The 21,306-nt window shown below is 43.4% G+C and overlaps 2 protein-coding genes across 3 annotated transcripts in view; one reads left to right on the plus strand and one right to left on the minus strand.

Annotated features, from left to right (window-relative positions):
- The window catches only part of CCDC170 (coiled-coil domain containing 170), a gene marked incomplete at its 5' end in the record, with an annotated part of 68,352 nt that overhangs the window by 39,509 nt on the left and 7,537 nt on the right, over positions 1–21,306 (plus strand). The window contains 3 exons of one of the 2 annotated variants that reach the window (XM_080941990.1): positions 10,792–10,992; positions 15,135–15,308; positions 17,822–18,064. In XM_080941990.1, coding sequence (XP_080798116.1) covers positions 10,792–10,992; positions 15,135–15,308; positions 17,822–18,064 — 618 coding nt within the window. The remainder of the gene's footprint in view (positions 1–10,791; positions 10,993–15,134; positions 15,309–17,821; positions 18,065–21,306) is intronic. The other variant, XM_080941991.1, reaches the window with a different exon arrangement.
- Positions 4,402–5,040, minus strand: LOC308440057 (vacuolar protein sorting-associated protein 29-like). Its single transcript, XM_080941992.1, has one exon. The coding sequence runs from the start codon at positions 5,017–5,019 to the stop codon at positions 4,471–4,473; it is 549 nt and encodes a 182-aa protein (XP_080798118.1). The 5' UTR covers positions 5,020–5,040; the 3' UTR covers positions 4,402–4,470.

Consider the following 21,306-nt stretch of genomic DNA (forward strand, 5'->3'; position numbering starts at 1 on the left):
CACACTTTATCTAACATGCCTATACCTGCTCCAGCAAGGGCTCTTCCTATGGACCAAGCATTCAAACACATCAATCTATGGAGTCCATATCTATCCCAACTACGACATATGTGCCTGCAGAATCACACTATGGCTAGTTCTTCTGATGTTAGACTCACTCAAAAGGAGACAAGTCGTCTTTGACATGGCTCACCCACAGGTCAGTCCTGTGTCTTTTGTGCTCTCCTCTCCTCTCCTCCACTCTCCTCTCCTCTCCTCTCCTCTCCCCTCCCCTCCCCTCCACTCCCCTCCCCTCCCCTCCTCTCCCCTCCACTCCCCTCCCCTCCCCTCCCCTCCCCTCCCCTCCCCTCCCCTCCCCTCCCCTCCCCTCCCCTCCTCCCCTCCCCTCCCCTCCCCTCCTCCCCTCCCCTCCCCTCCCCTCCCCTCCCCTCCTCCCCTCCCCTCCCCTCCTCCCCTCCCCTCCCCTCCCCTCCCCTCCCCTCCTCCCCTCCCCTCCCCTCCCCTCCCCTCCCCCTCCCCTTCTCCTTCTCCTCCTTCTCCTTCTCCTTTCCCTGGCAACAATCGGTTCTGTTGTCTAGTGCTTTATACTTGACCTTTCTTCTCCCCTTGGAATAGTTTTCTTTCTGTGTCTGATTTCTTTCACTTAACACAGTGTCCCCTAGGTTCATCCATATTGTAGTAAAAAACAGTAATAGGGGAGATGGCATTGTCACTAGTCTGTTCTAAGATATTTATTAAATATGTATCTCAGAACGTTGTTATATACCTTAAATTTATACAATAATTAAGAAAACTTTGTGAGTGAGTGAATGTGGAAAGTGTGTGAGCATGTGTGTGTGCATATGTGTGTGTGTGTGTGTGTGTGTGTGTTTATAAGTTTATAACCCTTTGGGTCAACATTGTTCCTCCAGTTATTATTATTATTTTTGAAACAAGTTCTCTCACTGCCCTGAAAATCACTAGTAGGCTAGGCTGCCTGGTCACTGAACCCCAGGGTTCTGTTTGTCTCTACCTTACCACGACCTGCTTCTATTATGTGGGTTCTGGTTTGAATCTAGATCCTGGTCCTTGCGATGTAAGTGATTGACTGACTGAGCCTCTCACCAGCTCTACAATGATTTAAAAAAGTTAGACTAGGAATGCATTTGTAAATAAAGAAAAAAATGCATGCGCTCTCTGCACACAAATCTCATGGCCTTGTTAGCCCCATGCCTGGTGGTTCCTCGCCCCCCCCAGGGGGGCTTGCAGCCTGTAAGGTATGAGGGTAAGTCCGTTTGTTCCTGCGGCTCAATTTACACCTAGGAACTCAACGGATGCAAGAAACCACTTACACTTTTGGAGGTTGTCTTGAATGGTGATACATGCGTTAATAGCTAAAGTCTCCCCTCCCCCATATTATTGCTTTTCATTCTATATATTTCAGCTGCCCCCTTGCTCTTTTAATTTCAGCATGAGGAACATGGCATACAGTTGCCAGCATCATGCATGTTTATTTTTCTAAAGCAAAGTAGTGAAATAAGGTAGGCTACTTATGCCTCCCCCCCATCTCTCTCCCTCCCTCAGCCCCTCTCTCCCTGCCTCCCTCCGCATATAAATAAGAACAACTCAGTCCTTTTAGTATCTTTCTCCAGCTCCCCTACCCTGTAATTTTTCTCAGTAGTCACACTTCCCATTTAAAAAAAAAAAAAAAACAACAACTTTCAAGCATATAGCTGGCGTCTCGTGTGATTCCTCTTCAAGTAAGATCAGGAGAAAATGGATTTTGCACATTGTCTTAGAAATGCTTTTGAAGGATGGGTGCTTTACAAACTGAGTCCTTGTGGAGGAGGCCGCTTCTTCCTGCCAGGTGCCATGGCTACAGGCAGCCAGCTGTCTGTCCTGCTGTGCGGAGGCCCTACAGGCCTGTCCTGGCCCAGAGTCCCTCTCCTGTGCATTCTTACCTGCAGAGCTTTGCTTCTCTTCTTCCCTCCTTCCTTGGCTAACTATCCTCCCTCTTCTAGATTCCCGGATCTTAGTAGATCGAGGACACCGCCCCTCACTTCTTTTCTAAATCATCTCTCTGCTTCCTTGAATTTCTGTTTCTGGAAAAATTGAATTTTCTCTTAAAAACAGTATCATATCTTAGAGCAGAGATTCTTTTTTATTTTTTTTCTCTTATTGGATTTTTTTAAATTTAAATTTCAAATGTTATCCCCTTTCCTGGTATCCCCCACCCCTTGCTTCTATGAGGGTGCTCCCCCCACTTCTCCTGCCTCCCTGCCCTGACATTCCTCTATACTGGGGGGCATCGAGCCTCAACAGAACAAGGGCCTCTCCTCCCACTGATGCCCAACAAGGCCCTCCTCTCTACATATGCCCCTGGAGCCATTGGGTCTGTCCGTGTGTACCCTTGGGTAGTGGTTTAGTCCTTGGGAGCTCTGGTTGGTTGGTATTGTTGTTCTTATGGGGTTGCAAACCCTTCAGCTCCTTTAATCATTTCTCTAACTCCTCCCTTGGGGACCCTGTTCTCAGTTCATTGGTTAATTGTGAGCATCCGTCTCTGTATTTTTCAGGCTCTGGCAGAGGCTCTCAGTAGACAGCTGTATCAGGCTCTTATCAGCATGTGCTTTTTGGCATCCACAAAAAGTCTGGGTTTGGTGTCTGTATATGGGTTGGATCCCCAGGTGGGGCAGTCTATACATGGCCTTTCCTTCGGTCTCTGTTCCAAATTTTGTCTCTGTATTTTTTTCCTGTGAATATTTTAGAGCAAGGATTCTTTTTATTTTCATTTTTTACCATGTGTTCCTTAACTTTACTGCAGATTTAAGTTTGTAATAGTGTTAGGAAGAGGTAAAGGGTAGATATTTTTTTCTTTTTTTAAAAATTGGATATATTTTATTTATATTTCAAATGTTACACCCTTTCCCAGTTTCCCCTCCATAAACATCCTGTCCTCTCCCCCTCCCCCTGAGAGTAGGGATTCTTAACTAGGGTACTGTCTATATTTAGACTGCATAGTCTTGTTAATTTTTTATTTATTTTGAAGAGTTAATTTTGCTATGTAGCCAGACTGTCCTTGAACTCATGATCTTCTTGCCTTGGCTTCCTGGTTGCTGGGTTCCAGCTCTGTATGGGATAGTGTGTATATGTGGAGATATATGCATGTGTGTATATATATGTGTGTATGTATGAATGTGTGTATGTGCTTGTGTGTGTGGCAGATAGTGGTAGCTTCCTGCGTGTTCTTGGGTATTAGCATCTCTAACCTCTTTCTGTTAGATTCCAGCCCCAATTTGAAACAACTGCTATGCCTCTGGATTTAGCCAAATGCTTCCCTGTTGAGAGCACAGTCAATCCTGAAACCCCCTGCTTCGGAGGAAGGTCCTACTGCTGGATTCAAAAAGAACTTTTTAGATGTTATTTAGCCTGAACTTCAGGACATGTATCAGATATTTAGAAACAAGGACTTATTTTTTAAAAACTTTTATTGAATATTCTCTGTATTTACATTTCAGATGTTATCCCCTTCCCCCCATCCCATCCCATCTCCCCTCCCCCTCCCATTGCCTCCACAAAGGTGCTCCCTCTCCCAACCACCCTCTCCCACCTCAGCGCCTTGGTGTTCCCCTACACTGGGAAGATGCGCCTTCACTGGACCAAAGGTCTCTCCTCCCATTGATGCCAGGGAATGCCATCCTCTGCTGCATATGCACCTGGAGCCATGGGTCTCTCCATGTGAACTCATTGGTTGGTGTTTTAGTCCCTGGGAGCTGTGGTGGGTTTGGTTAGTTGATCATTTTGGTCTTCCCATGGGGTTGCAGACCCTTTCAGCTCCTTCAGTCCTTTCTCTAGCTCCTTCATTGGGTCCCCGGGTTCAGTCCGATGGGTAGCTGCAAGCATCCTCTTCTTGTATCAGTGTGGCTCTGGTAGAGCCTCTGAGGAGGCATCCATATCAGGTTCCTGCCAGTAAGCAGTATTTGGCATCAGCAATAGTGACTGGGTTTAGTGGCTGCATATGGGGTGGATCCCCAGGTGAGGCAGTCTCTGGATGATCTTTTCTCCAATCCCTGCTCCTCTATTTGTCCCTTTATTTCTTCTCATGAGTGTTTTTTTTTTTTTTTTTTTTTTTTTTTAAATGGAAGGTACACATTTATTACCAGAGAAGAAAAAACATACACACAAAGTCTGGATTCTTTCTCTTCAAGCACTAGTTTCTAATGACCAAATACCAACTAGGGAAATATTTACAAGGATAAACTTCCTAACGTGGCTCTGCACTTTGGGGTGGGCTTTTTTTTCTAGAAACCGTATACTGCGAACAAATATATTCTTATAGTTTACAAGAAGCTTTAGAGCAACTATGTATTAACAGAGAAGACTTTTTAGTGCAAAATATTATAAAAGTGATACAACTGTGTGCCTCTTAAGTGTTTAATTATTTGATTTGAACAAGGAAATGAGAAAAAAAAAGTGGTGGAGACCGGCCTGGCTTTATGACTTTTTATACTCAATTCGTTCTACTTTCACGTCATCTCCAATTAGCTGATAGACGTAAGTGACGACGGTAGAAGTCTGGATGTTCATCAGCACAAATGATGGAATAATATTTGTTTCCAAGGCATTATAGGCCCCAGTGGCAGAACCTGGGTTAATGTAGAATTTATTTTCATGCTCAAATGCTTCAAATTTGTGTGTGTGTCCTGAGATAAGAATGTCCACATCAAACTGCCTCTGCAGCAGGGCTAAGCTAGCCATGTCTCCCCACGGAATAACTTGGTGGCCATGGATCAGGCCGATCTTGAACTGCCCCACAGTCACAACCTTCTGTTCTGGATAATTCAGATTCTCATCAAAGTCTCCTCTTACGATGTGGACATCACCAGCCAGAGTCTTCAGATAGTCATAGCTCTCCTTGGTGCAAAGGTTTCCAGTGCAGAGAATGTGCTGGATTTTTCCTGGCACCAGGAGTTTTTTAAATTTGGCCGGCAGGCTGTTGCACCGGTGTGGAATGTGTAGATCTCCTAATACCAACACCAACATCCTGTCACCAGGCTCTGTTCAGTCACCACGAACGCTGCCGCCCTCTTCCTCAGGCTCCTCGGTGACCCCCTCATGAGTGTTTTGTTCTCCCTTCTAAGAAGGACTGAGGCATCCACCTTCTGGCCTTCCTTCTCTTTAAGCTTCATATGCTCTGTGAATTATTTCTTGGGTATTCCCAGCTTTTTGGGCTAGTATCTGCATATCAGTGAGTACACTATGAGTGCTCTTTTGTGACTGTGTTACCTCACTCAGGATGATAGCTTCTAGTTCAGTCCATTTGCCTAGAAATTTCATGAAGTCATTGTTTCTAATAGCTGAGTAGTACTCCATTGTATAAATGTACCATATTTTCTGTATCCATTCCTCTGTTGAAGGACATCTGGGTTCTTTCCAGCTTCTGGCTATTATAAATAAGGCTGCTATGAACATGGCGGAGCATGTATCCTGAACAAGGACTTCTTGCATGCTAGCCAAAACATGCAACATTTAAAAAAAAAAGATTTTACTTATTTATACTCTGCAAGCAATTCTCATGGCCTCTTTAACCCTAAGTGCAGTTTCTCCCCCATGAGCTGATGCGGTAATGTATACAAATCACTCAGGATAAGTCTGTTTTGCCCTATGACCCAGTTTGCACAAAGGAAAATTTTGAGGTTAAAAACTTCCATCGTTTGAGGTCTCTCCTAACTTACCAATATGAATGAGGATTGATTTTGTAGAGATGATATGACCTGACCCATTTCTCCTCATTTCTTAAACTAAATATAGAGTCTCCCAAGCCCAGTCACCTTGACGTAAACAGTCTACTCTTTCTGCTTTTCTTACTAACCTCCCTTGGAAAGTCTCACAGTCTTGAGGCTCTACAGGTGCTGTGGACCCAGCTTCATGTTCCTTCAAAGACTGGCGGGAAGTTTTACACCCCAAGTTCTCCAAAGCTCACAACCTACCAGTATTTTCCTGCCACTTACTAGAGCAGATATTTCCCGAGAAGCACAAGCCGACTTTCACTGGCATGCAGTTACAGTAGAAATTCCTTTGCATGTTCACCCACGGGGAGCAGCAGTGTCTGAACAGCTAGAGGTGCAGTGTCTTTTCCCTAGTTCTGTTTGATTCCTAGACTGCAGGAACCACATGATGCTCACTGGGTTATGCCAGTAGAACTTTCTAGTTTATGGCTCTGGAGGTAGAATCCTACAGTCAAGGTGCGGTTAGAGCTGGTTCCGGGAGTTCATAAAGCTTACCTGGCTTCCGATGGCCTCAGGCCCTCCTTGGCTGGTGCACTGGTTTTCTCCACGGTATCTTCCTTTTCCGTATGTCTGCTTTTAGCAGCCAAGTTTCTCCTTTTATAAAGACAGTGGACAAATTAACCAGATCTCACCCCAGATAATCTGATTGTAACTTGGTTGTCTTTGGGAAGAGCTTTTGCCTAAATAAGTCTCATTCTGAGGTCCTGGATTAAACCAACCTATTTTTCCCCCCTTTCTGGTACGAAGTTAACCCATAACAAAAGTTGGCTTGAACAAAGAGGGAGGGAGCCAAGTTAGTTGGTCAGTGTTGTTGACCACACATACTGTCATGAAGGAAAGGGAACTTGGTTGATGCTGTGCCTTGCTACCCAATTACTTATTTTATATCCTTCCAAAAATGAAAGATTATTTGAATAAGAAGAAAAAGTTGTTTCTGTCCAAAAGGTGCCAGATCTGACGTGACCCAGGAGACTTTTTCTGGCCACAGAGTGCTTGTGTTGTTGTTTGGTAGAGTTTGGGCAAAAGGCCTCTCTGGGGAGATCAGCAGATCCTTGTCCTTGGGAAGTGAGTTACCTTTGAGGCCATTATGCCTTTACTTCCTAAATCTCTGTTGCTACTCTTGGGAGGATGGTTTGCTAAAGTGCCTCTTTAATTAACCAGATTTAAGTGTGTAGTTTTTTTTTTTTTTTTGTGATGCCCTCATCCATTGCAAAGCACTTACATCCTCGGTAGAGAAACTGTCAGAACATTAAATGTACATTTAGATGACACCAAGGAAGACTGGAAGAAGAAGCCTGTTGGTTCTTTAGACTTCTTGGTGTAAACAACAATAGGTGTGTAATTTAGATGGGAATGTAGGCAACTGGTATCTGGTATCAGGAATGGAGTCAGATGACATTTAATTTTTTTTGTGATCAACTTATATAAATTTAGTTCAGAAAAAAAAAAAAAAAAAAAAAACCCAAACCATCCAAACCTCAGTGTGTTGTATTCCCTGACAGCTAGCCAGGCTTCAGAAGTTCAGCTTTATGATAGGATAGATTGGGAAGGACCTCAGCTCTTTGTTCCACTTCATAACCCAGGACTCTGGTACAGCATTTTGATACATTCTGAACAGGTGTACAGTTTGATACATTCTGAACAGGTGTACAATTTGATACATTCTGAACAGGTGTACAGTTTGATGCATTCTGAACAGGTGTACAGTTTGATACATTCTGAATAGGTGTACAGTTTGATACATTCTGAACAGGTGTACAGTTTGATGCATTCTGAACAGGTGTGGGAGTTTGATATATTCTGAACAGTTCAGCTGCCTGCTTATTAGCCTGCAAAGTGGCCTGAGTTCAACTTTCAAAGCTCTTTGGAGCATTCTGGGGTCCACACAGGTGGTGTGTAGGTGGGATTCTCTTGGCTTTATTTGACTCAAATGCTTTTCTCTCTTATATGTCTTCTATAGAAAAATTTCTAGTTGACCAAAGGCTGCAGCTAAAAAGTTTGGGAAACATGGGAAATTTTCTTTTTTTTATTATTATTTTGAGATAGGATTTCATTTAGCTCAGGCTAGCCTTGGACTTGTTTTGTAACAAACTATATTTCAATTTTTTCTGCCTCTATATCCCAAGTGCTGGTATTGTATGCATAGGCCACTGCATTTGGTCAACAGAGGGAGATTTCTGAATGTTAAAAAACAAACAAACAAACAAACAAAAACCCCCAAAGCTCTTTAAGGAAAGAACATATGATTGGTTGAGCCCATACTTTGGAGCAGAAATACCGATGGCAGAGACAGACACACTGTACTGAACTCCAAGCACATGTACTGGTGGTAGTTTGAGGAGCTGACAATGCAAACTCAGGCCTTTCAGAATCTTCTGCTCTGTGATAATATTAATTTTTCCCTGGGGAAAAAACAGTTTTTAAAATATGGCTCTGAGTAATTTACTGCCAGACACTGATGTAAAACACCCACTGAAATATAGAAGGAATTGTATCACAGGCTTGGGACTCTGAAAACCATAAAAGCACAGAAGAAGATTTTAATTTGTTCAGTCTAGTTTCCTCCAAGTGTCACTTGGGTCCACTCTGGGACAAATAGCCGATAAACCTCTGGCCTTCTCCATTGACCTGGACCCCCTACCTGTTTGCTGCCTGGTGTTCAGATAGTTTTAATCACCAGAAGAAACATTTGTTTTCCTGTATCTTGGGCTTGGAGTGGGAATGTTGAGATACAGTCTCATGTAGACCAGGTTAGTCTGGAACTCCTGACAGTCTTGCTTCCATCTTCTAATGCTGAGAGTTTTTTGTTTGTTTTTAATGATGAATTGTTTTAGAGATTGAAGACAATCTCATACAGGCAAGGCACAAGCTGTACAGTAGATTTATGTGCCCAGCTCTGTGATGGATTCTTTTGGAAGTCTTTTAAAATGTATTTATTATTTTAACGTATGGGTATTTTGCCTTGTATGTATGTGTATGTACCTTGGAGGTCAGGAGAGGTCACTGGGTCCAGGTACTGGGGTTACAGAATTAGTGAGCTAGCTTGTAAGTTCTGGGAAGTAAACCCTGGTCCTCTACAAGAGCAACAAATGCTCTTAAGGACTGTGCCATGCCTCTGGCCCCTTCATGATGGATTCTTAATGCAACCATTGAAATGCTAATAATTTTGAATGACACAAAATAATTTTTAAACTGCTACTAGGTTAAAAACAGAAAAAAGACGGAAAGTTGTATATATGACATAATCTTGACTATATCCTAACAACATAAAACTGACACATTATTTTAGACAAATAAATAATTGTGGTCTCTGGAGGATCACGGAGGTTTTTTTTTTTTTTTTTGCCAATTTATATTTTTGGTTCTTAATGAATATTTTTCAATACATATTTATTATATTGTATTATATTACATAGGGATGAATAACAATTAAATGTGGACTTTTTTTTCCTAATTTATGCTTATTGGGCCTTCACTGAAGGTGAAGCCAGATCAGAGGGTGAGCCAGATCAAATCTTACCTATAATAGTATTTCAAAAAATTTGATAGCAGCTTCAATGTTTTGCATTAGCATCTCTATACGAATGAGAAGAGGTGCAGAGAAGAGCTCGCTTTCTGTTCTTAATTAATTTTAAAAAAGAATTTAAAAATTTATTTCATGTATGTAGGTATACTGTGGCTGTCTTCAGACACAGCAGAATAAGACACTGGATGCCCGTTTCAGATGGTTGTGAGCCACTAACTATGTGGTTGCTGGAAATTGAACTCAGGACCTCTGGAAGGCCAGTCAGTGCTGAGTCATTTCTTCAGCCCCCTGTTCTTAGTTTAGACTGGTTCAGTCAAGGCGATTAGCATTATAGTGCTATGTAAACATCCATTACTCTTTTCCTTTGCTTCCCAAAACAGAAGAAAAACACTTATTCACCAGTAGTTTATCCCAATTGTATTGTGTTCAACATTTCTTAAAAACCGAATTCACAAAAATCAGTGTGGGTGATCTGAGAGTGCATTATAAGTGGGCTTTGGACTTTTGCTCTTGGTTTCAGGGGACAGGGTCATCAAGATGTAAGAGGGATTCCTGGGAAGGATGCCAATAGTAGGGGAATATTTGGTGTCACCATATTAAAAAGAGTTTGACCTTTCAGATTTGTCAGATACTAAAAATGACAATATTAGTATCTAATTATACCACTGAGGACCATGACATGAATAACCAATATTCATTAGAAGGCTAAATAGAAGTCCCTCCAGACTGCTTCTCATGGTAAATAAGGATAATCTTTAATCAATTAGTTGTGGTGAAAGAGTCTCCCTTGGGGAAATAATATTTTTGTGGCCCTTGAAATTACTTTTTGTTTGAACCTTTTCCACTTCCAGCTTAAGTTTGAAATCTCTAGGTTTATAGCAGTTTTGGAGGTAAGTAAATGATATCTGTAAATATTTACTGACTAAAGTTGTTGAAGGAATTATGGAAAAATGAACAAACATCTACCACTGTTTGATAACTGTCTTAGCTAGGGTTTTACTGCTGTGAATAGACACCATGACCAAAGCAACTCTTAAAAGGACAACATTTCATTGGGGCTGACTCACAGGTTCAGAGGTTCAGTCCATAGTCATCAAAGTGGGAGCATGGCAGTGTTCGTTCAGACAGACATGGCCCTGGAGGAGCTGAGAGTTTTTTGTCTTGTTCAGAAGGCAAACAGGAGAAGACTGGCTCCCTTGTGGTCGGAGGAGGGTCTCACTGTCCCCCATCCCCCACAGTGACACACTTTTCTTCAGCAAGGCCACACCTCCTAATAGCGCCACTCTCTGGGCCAAGCATATTCAAACCACCACAATAACAAATGCAGGTTCATGTCACTCAGGAACACACAGTTACAAAAAGACCTACTTTAAATGTAATTTTAATAAGGAACCTGGAAGTGGGTGTCATAGTGGTTATGCTTCTTGGGTGAAGTGACAGACCTGGACACTTCGTTGAGTCTAAACAAGGCTTAGTTTTCTTCTCCGTCTTTGTTTCCAGATGGTCTCCCAGCTTGAAGCCCAGATCTCCGAGCTTGCTGGGAAGTTGGGAAATGAATCTGAGTCTCACCAGAAAGCCCTCCAGAGGGCTCATGAGGCAGAAAAGAAGTTGGAGGCTCTTCAGGGTCAGCTGAGTCGCCTGGAGGGAGAGCTGCTTTCTGGAGATGTCGTGAGAGACAACTTGAATCTAGAGAAGCAAAAAGTAATAACGGGATGGCATCTCCACAGTGCAAGTGTCTGTCATACGCTAAAACTGTGCCCGAGAATGTTCTGAACGTTGCAGTGTTTATACTGATCATGTCTTGAGTTACAAGCAAATTCCGAGGAATAACAAGTCTCCTCCTATTGTTTAGGGTTCTTTTAATTGTCAGTCCAGATAACCTGGTGTATACTTATTGTATGTCCATTGACTAAGATATTGGTAGGTCTGGGGTACGTGAAGTAATAGATACATAGTTTCTATTACTAAAGGCTCAGGGTTTAATAGACAGGACAGGCATTAAGAAGCCCTGCTGTTTTAGTCTATATATTATTGCTGCCATAGTATTAATAAATATTATAGGTATGTCTGGATAAGGACATGTTACACAGATCAGTGTATCTGTGAAGAATAAATAGGATTATGGTAGGGGAAGAGGCAAGTGCTATGGGGGAATCAGTTCTAACAAAGGCACAAAGCCTTATAAATTGTATATTCAGAGCATGCAAAGTGAGTTGTCACACATGGTGGAATGTGGCATTCTTAGTGGGGCTACGACAAAGAGAAGGATGGGATGAGGAGATCTTTTTAGATCTGAAGATCCCTTTTCCCCTATAGCATATACAGTATAGTTAATTACCGTGAACATCACAATGCAGTCATTGGCTGACTGGTGATGTTGTCAGTGGAAGGCTGTATATACGACCACAGTCTTGTATGTATGACTACGGTCTTGTATGATCATGCTGCACAGTGGCAGAACATATGCTTACCATGCACAAAGCCCTTGGCCACATACTCAGCTTCTCAAAAGTTAAAAAGGATAAACCCATTGAGTGATGTTGGCACTGTCCACGATCCTTATCTGGTGACAGCTCTGTCTGATCCTGCAGTTTTCAAAACCTAGACCTACTGTTGAGCAATCCATGCCTGATGGAGAAGAGATGCCACGACTGGACAGTTCCTACCCAGAAGGCAGAGTACCAGTAGGTTAGAGGAGACAGGAATAGTGTGAAAGAATAGTCCCCCTAAGGACCAGAGTATGGGAAGGGCATATGGCTTTGAGATAGTTTTATAGAACAGTGAGTAAGTGGGTTCACTTGCTCTGTGCTCAGTGTGAATAGAAGGGTGCAGAATCACAAGACGAATGCAAAAAGCAGGGTTGAAGGAATGTTTCCTTGGCAATGGTGAAACGGCCAGAGCTTCTTCCAAAGGTCCGTGGGAGTGAGGGCAGGAATAGAAAAGGAGGCACAGGTGATCAAGAATATGGGGACAGCATTTGTCAGAACAGATACTCTTTGGTTAAGAAAATTGTACTTAAGAGACTAACCTTTTTTCATTCATTTGTACTTAGAAGAGACTGAGGAGCCAGGATGTGGGGGCCAATGCCTTTAATCCTAGCAATTGGGAGACAGAGGTAGGCAGGTCTGTAAGTTTGAGGCCAGCCTGGTCTACAAAATGAGTAACAGGACAGCCAGTGCTACACAAAGAAACCCTATCTCAGAAAACAAAAAACAACTTACCAACCAACGAAACAAGCAAACAAGCAAGAAAGGGAGGAAGAAAGAGATGGAGGAAGTGCTGTGGCAACATTGGGGGTCAGCTATGTAGAGATGCTAGTCTACAGGGGGCAGGCAGTCTAGGACGTCATTGATACACCTTGTGTTCTGATGGAGATGTTGTGTGATGTGGCAGGAATTTGGGGGCAAGAATAACAGTTTCTTTCTTTCATATATTGGGGACATGATCCTTCTCCTTTTCTTCTTCCTTTTCTTCCCCTTCCGGCAAGGATAGGACCTCACACTGTAGCTCAGGTTGGCACTTACTTTTTAGTGCAGGCTGGCCCTGTCTGTGTGGAAATTCTCTTACCTCCCTCCTAAGTGGTAACATTACGAATGTGAGCCCCTAGGACCCATCTTTGTGTAAGTCGATTTCTCTCTGTAGAAATGCATCCCTAGTCTTAATTGAAATCATGCCAAGATAGTTCTCAGTTATGAAGGCAAATTATATAAGCTAATTATGTCCACAGTCTGATGCAAGTAGTAAGGGCAAGTTCATGTAGAACTGAAAGTAAAGCTGTGCAGAGATTAAGTGCTAAATACGATCTAGGCTTGTGAAAATCAGAGTAGAACACATGGTCTCTGCTCTTGCTAACCTGTGATCCAAATGACTAAAATACACAGCACCCCCTTATTTCTATACGGTTAACGATTTTTAAACCAGTAGGGCATGCCTGTATAGAGCTGAGGCACAGGACTGTGAGATTGAGAATAGCCTGGGCTACATAGTCAGTTCAAAGCCAGCCTGGGGCACATAGTGATTCCCTGTCTCAAAAGAAAACAAAACATTGTGTGTATGTGGTTTGTGTGTGTGTATGGGGGGAGGGAGAGGGAAAGGGGAGGTTAGTAGGTTAATCCCACCGTTCTATGGACATACTTCTTCCTCCTCCACTTAAAATACAATCAATAGAAGCTAGGTCATGCCCAAGCACAGGTAAGAGACGAAATAAAATCCCAAAGGGAGAGCCACCAGGGCAAGAAGGAACTGGTGGTGTGGCATCACATATATGACATGTCCATGGCACCGGAGCAGGTGAATACCCCTATGTGGGTGGTTACTGTAGCTTATACAGACAATTAAGTTGTATTTATCAGTATGCTACTTAACAAAATTGGAAAATGTACACCCACAGATAATGCCATCCCGATGACTGAAATCAAGTTTCGGGCTTTAAGCTGATAAACACTTAAATGGCAGGAAATGATACTCATTTAACATCTGGTTGCCTGAAAGTCAGATGTGCTGCAGAGTTACTGCAATGAGAAGGAGATTTCAGAGACGGATCCCCAATCCTGCAATTATCCCAGAGCAAGATGGATTCATGCACTCCGTCAGCACACAGCCTTCTGTGTCTGAACGCGCTCAGATCAACAACGGCAACCAGACGAAGCTGTTTAAGCTTTGAGGGAGTTTAGTCTGTTAAAATATGAACTACGGTGGCCAGAGAGGTTCAAGGGTTAGAAGCACGTGCTGCTCTTATGGTGGGTCCTGTCAGCACCCACCCACATGGTGTCTCTTAAATGTCTGGAACTCAAGCTGTAGCAGATTTGGTGCCATCTTTTGGCCAACTCTGGCACTGCATGCATATGGTGTATACACACACACACACACACACACACACACACACACACACACACACACACACACACACACACACACACACATACACACGGGCAAAAATACACATGAAAATAAGTCAAATATTTAAAAAAAATACAAATCATGACTAATTTCATACAGTTCTGCTTTAGAATTCAGTTCACCTATGTTGACTTTAAAGAACATTTCCTAAAGATCCCAAGCTCTGTGTGTGTGTGTGTGTGTGTGTGTGTGTGTGTGTGTGTGCTGAAAACTTGTCTTCCTCAGTTGTTCTTGGTCTTGAGATAGGGTCTCTCACTGAAACTTACTAGTTTGGCTATACTGGCCAGACACACTCTTGTCTCTGCCTCCCTGTGCTGGAATTACAGAGGCACATTCAGTGTCTGGCTGTTTAAATAAACATGTGTGCTTCGGGGTTTATACTCAGGTCTTCCTGCTTCTACTGTAAACACGTTGCCAACTGAGCCACCTCTCCAGCTTCATTAAAGCATCTTGACCAAACCAAACCAAACCAAACCAAACCAAACCAAGCCAACGTCAACAACAACTAAAAGCCACCCCAAAACTCTTGTTCAGCTTTTGTGTATATATGAAGGGTTTTGCTTTTGAAGTGGTTGCTAAGTGCTGGGAAGGCCTGGAGTGGGGGCAAGGCTTCAGTGACTCTTTGCCAAGACATGTAGAGAGAGACCAGGGGTGGAATTGGAGGTTTAGCCTAGTCATCATATAGAAGAGCTTAGAAATGTGTTTAATATTAAACTGATGTCTAGGTTATGGGTCAGGAAAGTCCAGAGTGTTTGGACAGGAAGATGATAGAGGTCGGTAAGATTGTTCAAACGTTCACTACCAAATTTTGAGGTCAGAAGCTCAGCCCTGGGATGGCTTTATGGCTTTATAGAGAACCACCTGTAAGGTTTTGAGAAAGAGAAGGATTCAGGGAGACCACACATTAACTTCCACGTCCCTTTCATTTCTGTGTCTGGTTTTAGTATCTGAAGTTTCTGGACCAGCTGTCGGAGAAAATGAAGTTGGGCCATGTAGCTGCTGACCTTGGCTTTGATATGCGTCTGGACATAGTTCTAGCTCGAATAGAGCAGTTGATCCATCTTGAGAGCAATGCTGTCATTGAAAACAAGACCATGGCTCACAACTTACAGAGAAAGGTAAGCAACACTGCCCTTTGTAGTGCCAAGAGGAGAAACATCTGGAGAGCCCAGTGTTTAAATGATTTTCCCCCAACACGGTCAGTAGTGTGTTTAGAAAGCATGTTGTAAAGCTATGTGTTTAGAAGCTGAGTCTCAGTTCTGTGGTCTGAAGAGCCGAGGACAGCCCGTCCCTGCTGTGGTCTTCATCTCCATGGCCCCAAACAGTCACTAGAACCAATTGTCGGTGTTTCCTGCAGAAGGTTGGAGGAGAGGAAGAAGGAAGCCAAAGATGCAAATGACGTCTTATAAAGAAGATTCTAGAAGATGCTAGCTGAAGTTTATATGTTTATAGCATGGGTACAGTTCTCCGGGCAGAACCTGGTTGTATGAGAGACTTGCAGGCACAGACATTAAACGCATGGTTTCTGCTCCTTTGAGTGAAAAGGAAAGCTGGGAGCGTCAGGCCATTCTGCGTGCACCCGGCTTTATTGAGGCAGAAAGCACAGAGAAGGGTTCTCTTTTCATCCGCTTGAAGGCAGAGTTAGAAATGGTTCAGAGCAAACGGATGAATGAAAGAACAAATAAAAGGGATAAAGCATAATTATTAGTCTTACAATTATCCGCATCCTAGGGAGAAAAAAGGAAACACAGATGCATTCTCACAATGCTTCTTAGGAGAAGCATTCTGTGGATGGGCTGTACAGTGAGTCACAGCTGGGTCCTTGGACTCTGCCAGACAGTGTAACCTGGGGCCAATCACATACTTCCATTTGTATCTTCATATCCCGACAGGAAAGACATTGACTCCACAGAGGAGTTATTTAAGAAGCAGAAAATTTGAACTCCTGTCTCATAGAATAAACTGTATTGTCACGTGGCCTCTACTGCAGCTTCTCTCCCCGCCTCCCCCTTTGAGAGAAAACAGAAAACCTGGTTACCATGAGAGATACTGAATTGGGCCACAATTCTTTCTTCACTTCTCCTCAGAGAATTGATTTCCTCTCTTAATACCCAATGCGGTTTCTTTTTAAGGATTATATCATCACCAAAACGACTAGTGTATCTAGAATCTGTCAGTGAACATTTGCATCAGAGTGCTATTTGGTTGGAAGTGGCTGAAGGGGAGGGAGTTGGAGGCAGGCTGAGCCTGACCCATGGTACCCAAAAGGAGAAGTTTTTCTATAGCCTCTGCATACCACACCCACAACTGTGGTATGCATGTGCCCCTTACAATCCACACAACAAATAAAAATGTATTAGAAAAATCAATGGTCCCACAGCCAGGGGAACACAGCCAACACTTAATGGATTCTGCGGGAATGCAACAATAGTAATAAAAATAACGATGGTTATAAAATAACCCCTGCAGAGGGCTGTGGTGAGGAGGTGGGTGGTAAGTCCTGGCGGAAGCAGGAGAGAGGTCCAGTGATGTAGGTAGACTAAGGTTTCAGTAAGATCAAAATTCATCCTATGCACGTTTGAAAGTTTCGAAGAGCAAATAAAACCATTATTCAAACACCTTGAAAGGGATGTGGTAAGGGAACTATCGGGAAGTTTTGTTAAGGCCTGACCCAGGTGTGGACACAGCTGTCACAGATAGGCAAGAGACGCAAAGTAGTTATTGTCACAACACTTATGGGGCAACAAAGGGTAACACTGTCGTGGCCCAGGCATTCCGCAGTCCTCCATCCCTGCTCCCAGTGTTTGTGATCAAAGATATCGCTGCCTGGATTTGACATCTGCCCAGCAAGGTGACAGGCAGAGCCCAGGAGACGCTCTCCCTCAGAGTCATTTCCTTCAAACCATTCTAATTCCCTTCATCAACTCGATTGCCAGCACAAGCGATACCTCAGGACCTTACCCTCTGCTGGGCTAAAGGAACTCATGGGCCCCGCGTAACAAAAAGAGTTCGAAGAAGCGAAATCTTCATGAAGTCTGTTTCTGAGAGTCAACGTTTGTAAACAAAGCTTCCTTAAAAGTCTCCTAGGTACAACCTTCTGTAAGAATATATTGACCTGTATCCTTGGAACGACTCAGCCCGGTTCTAAGGGGGTCAGATTATCTAGGGCAGGTTCTCAGCATAATGTGGGACGGCTCTTGTTTCATAAAACACCGGCGCAGGGCCCGCGGCCACTGGGCACTGAAGAGGATTTGTCTGTGTCTTATTATATTCTACTTACTCTGCTCTTGATAAGCCTATTTTATTCGTCTTAAAAGTAATTTTACATTTTGATTATGAGGCGCAGAATATTGGATGGAGCAGCTGCAGAGAACTAACTTTTTTTTTTCATATATTCCGGGGGCTCTTTTGTCCTGTACTTTGTAGCTACAGAATTAATTCTTGGAAAAAAATACGAATAAAAAATTTTAATCAGGGAAAGGAACCCAGTGACCTTCCTTGGTGGTTTGCAAATGAGTCTCATTGAAGTGCAGATAAAAAAAAAATCGACATTATCTGAGTAACTCATTTATATTTACTGACTGTTCAATTATTTTTTTTTCTTCAAAAAAATCCATTTGTATCAAACCAGCTTAAGACTCAGAAAGAAAGACTGGAGAGCAAAGAATTACATATGAACCTCCTTCGGCAGAAAATTGGCCAGCTGCAGCAGGAGAAAGAGGCACGCTCGGCTTTGGCCGTGGAGAGGGACGAGGCCCATCTTGCTGTGAGGAAGCTGGAGAAGAAGGTGGAGAGAATGCAGAAGGAGCTGAGCGCGTGTCAGGAGTACAACACTGAGCTCAAAGCCAAACTGGCTGACACCAATGAACTCAAGGCAAGTGGGTGGCTCCTTCCTCTGGGACGCTCTGCCCACGAGCATGCGCATCCAAGTATACACAAAGGAATGGCAGCGTGTGTGTGTGTGTGTGTGTGTGTGTGTGTGTGTGTGTGTGTGTGTGTGTGCGCGCACATGCGCGCAGTAATACTGGCCCTTGAGGGGTAGAAGCTGGTAGGTCAGGAGTCCAAAGTCACCCTTGGCTAGATGGTAGCTCAAGGCCAGCCTGGATTGCATGAGACCTTGCCTCAAATGAAAGGGAAAAAGGTGGAGCTGGCAAGATGGCTCAGCGTGTAAAGTCCCATTCTCTCGGTGGTCTGAGAGGTGTCTGGGGCTTTTTCCTTCTCCCTGTATGAGATTCCTGGGGAAATCCCCATTCTTGTGGGGTCCATTGTTTCAACAATCTAATGGTCAGATTGAGAGACTGTCCCGCAGGCCAGTGACAGGAGTCTTTGTCAGACAAGAATGCATTTAGGAAGAAATGAGAAAGTAATAGACACTCAGTTTACTGGGAATTAGGGTAGTGTCTTAGTTCGGGTCACTATTGCTGTAATGAAACACAATGACCAAGAATCAGTTGGGGAGGAAAAGATTTATTTGGTACATGATTCCACTTCTCAGTTCACTGTCAAAGGCAGTAAAGGCAACCTGGCGGCAGGAGCTGATGCAGAGGCCATGGGGGAGTGCTGCTTACTGGCTTGCTCCTTACGGCTTGCTCAACCGTCTTTTTTTATGGCACCCAGGACCACCAGCACAGGGATGGCCCCATCTACAGGGAGTTGGGTCCTTCTCCATCGACCATCAATTAAGAAAATGTCCCAGGACTGTCCACAGCAGGCCTTAGGAAAGATTTTTTTCTTAATTGGGGCTTCATCCTCTCTGAGGGATGTAGTTCTAGCTCATGTCAAGTTGACATACAGTACGAAAGTATACGGTAGAAAAGGCCCGAAGACAGGGGCATGGACAGGTACTGTTAGCAAAATCTGCCTTGAAAAAGGTTTGGAGTCTCAATTATAATTGTGACATCTCAGAGGCAGAGGCAGGAGGATTCTGCATTTGAAGACATCCTAGGCTACGGAGTGGGAGGGAGTCTGTCTTGGCAAAGCTATGGGAATGAGAACCAGAAAACAAACAAACAAACAAACAAACAAAAAACCCCAAACAAACAAGAAAAACACCTATTTTTAATCTCACCTGCAAACACCCTCCAGGAAACATCTAGAATGCCATTTTCCCAAACTCTGGACATTTGTGGTTCTGCCATATGGACTGTAATTCCTTTTGAGGGGTTAATAATAAGCTACCGCTGGGTTGTACCAGCTGTGGTTTGTCCATTTGGCATTCAGTAGAGGTCTGGGTTGTTTCTAGTTTGGGGTTGTTACAAATAAAGCTGCTACGGGCTCTTGTGTTCCAGCTTTCCTGAGCATTCCCATGTCTGTTGAAGTCTAAGGCTAAAGACCTTGACTCCAGGTTGTCTGAATATCTCCTTGTAAGACCTGTGCATTAAGGTTTCCCTTGGATTCTAGACCAAGAAAAAACAAAGCCCTTTCCAGATGAACTATTCAATACTGAATAGTTCAACATTCTCGATTTAAACTATTGAAGATTATCTTTGAATGCAAACCTTAATATTATGAAGGCTTTTTTTGAAAGACAAAGCAATTTTTTTTTGCACAGATCACCCTTCGTGTATTAAATTTAGAATAATTTGTGATGTTGCCTCCTTAGGACACTAATGACTATGTAGCTTTTTTAACTGCATTACTTTCTTAAAATTATGAAATGAGAACCAATTTGGAAATCAAAGGTTGAAGACTCAAAGTTAAAAAAAAAAAGAATTAATGATATGAACCCTGGAGATGCAGTGTCACTAAAGTCACCATTAACAAGAATGGGTGGTGGCATTTTCCAGTGTGTCCTGTGTGTCCTGTCTGTGTCCTGCGTGATGGAGTCTGGTCTACCATCTCTCTCTCTCTCTCTCTCTCTCTCTCTCTCTCTCTCTCTCTCTCTCTCTCTGTGAACCCCCTGTGCACATGGTGATGTAGTTTGGCCTTCAGTTTATATAAATGTATGATTTATGCATTAGCCCCGCCTTTATCCTTTTCTCCTTAACCTGGGATTACTAATGTAGTGTTACGATTCGGCAGAAGCATCACCTTACAAACAACTGTGGGCACTGAGTTCTTGTGGCAGCATTCTAGGTAATGTGGAAGAAGTTGGTGTCAGAGACGGATAACCTCTCCAGAACCAGATGTCTAACTGACAGCCCCCGGAATACCTAGAAACACCTCACAATGTCAGGCTCAAGCAGGAAGGATGTTAATTAATTTTTCAATGAAAAGAATTAAGGACTGGGGCAGTAGTTTAATGGCAGTTTGCTTGTCTTGAATGTGTGGGCCTCAGGGAAAATCCTCAGCACTGTTGGTGTGTGTGTGTGTGTGTGTGTGTGTGTGTGTGGTGTGTATGGTGTGTGTGTTTGTGTGGTATGTGTGTGGTGTGTGTGTGTGTATGCTGTGTGTGTGGTGTGTGTATATGTGTGTGGTTTTGAGTGTGTGCGTGTAGTATATATGGTGTATGTGTGTGTTTGTGTGTATGTGTATATGTTTGTGTGTGTGTAATGTGTGTGTATGTTATGTGTGTGGTTGTGTGTGTGGTGTATGTGTGCATGTGTGTGTGTGTGTGTGAGTAAAAAACTGTACATGCCACATTTACAAGGACCCCTTAGTGGTCATCAGAAGCCCAGCTTATTTTGGTTTCAACGTGACTGTCCTAACCCATGTTCTCATTCTTATCCTCAGAAATATCTCTTAGCCCCACGTACTTGCTGGGGCTCCAGCTTCCTTCCGGGCAGTGGCCAGGAGGATAATTTTCTGGAGTGATAGACTGGTGGGGACTCAGTTCTCTCGACTTTGTTTAAATGAGGTCAGCCCGTGGAATAAGTCTTAATTCTGGCCAGTGAGAAAGAAAGAAAGGAAGATTAACTATCTAATGGAGAGTTTTCACTGTCAGCCCGTTAGCATCGTGCCCTAACCCCGGTAGGAACTGTGGCTCTAAATCAGTTCCAGAACCCACAGAGAGCCAGTAGTATCTTCTTTGTGGTCTCTCAAGAAAGCCTCAGAGCAGAGGACAGCTGCCAACCACAGGCAAATCTCTCTTTCTGACGTATCTCCTATAGCCCCTGCACAGAACTACTCCCCAGGTTCTTCCCCACTGGAGCTAGCTCCCATCCAGCCAGTGTAGCC

The sequence above is a fragment of the Micromys minutus genome (assembly GCF_963924665.1).
Source record: "Micromys minutus genome assembly, chromosome: 30".
NCBI classification, from domain to species: domain Eukaryota; kingdom Metazoa; phylum Chordata; class Mammalia; order Rodentia; family Muridae; genus Micromys; species Micromys minutus.

Bases quoted from the DNA above. Each gene is read 5' to 3' on its own strand.
- LOC308440057 (XM_080941992.1), bottom strand. From the start codon at position 5,019: ATGTTGGTGTTGGTATTAGGAGATCTACACATTCCACACCGGTGCAAC.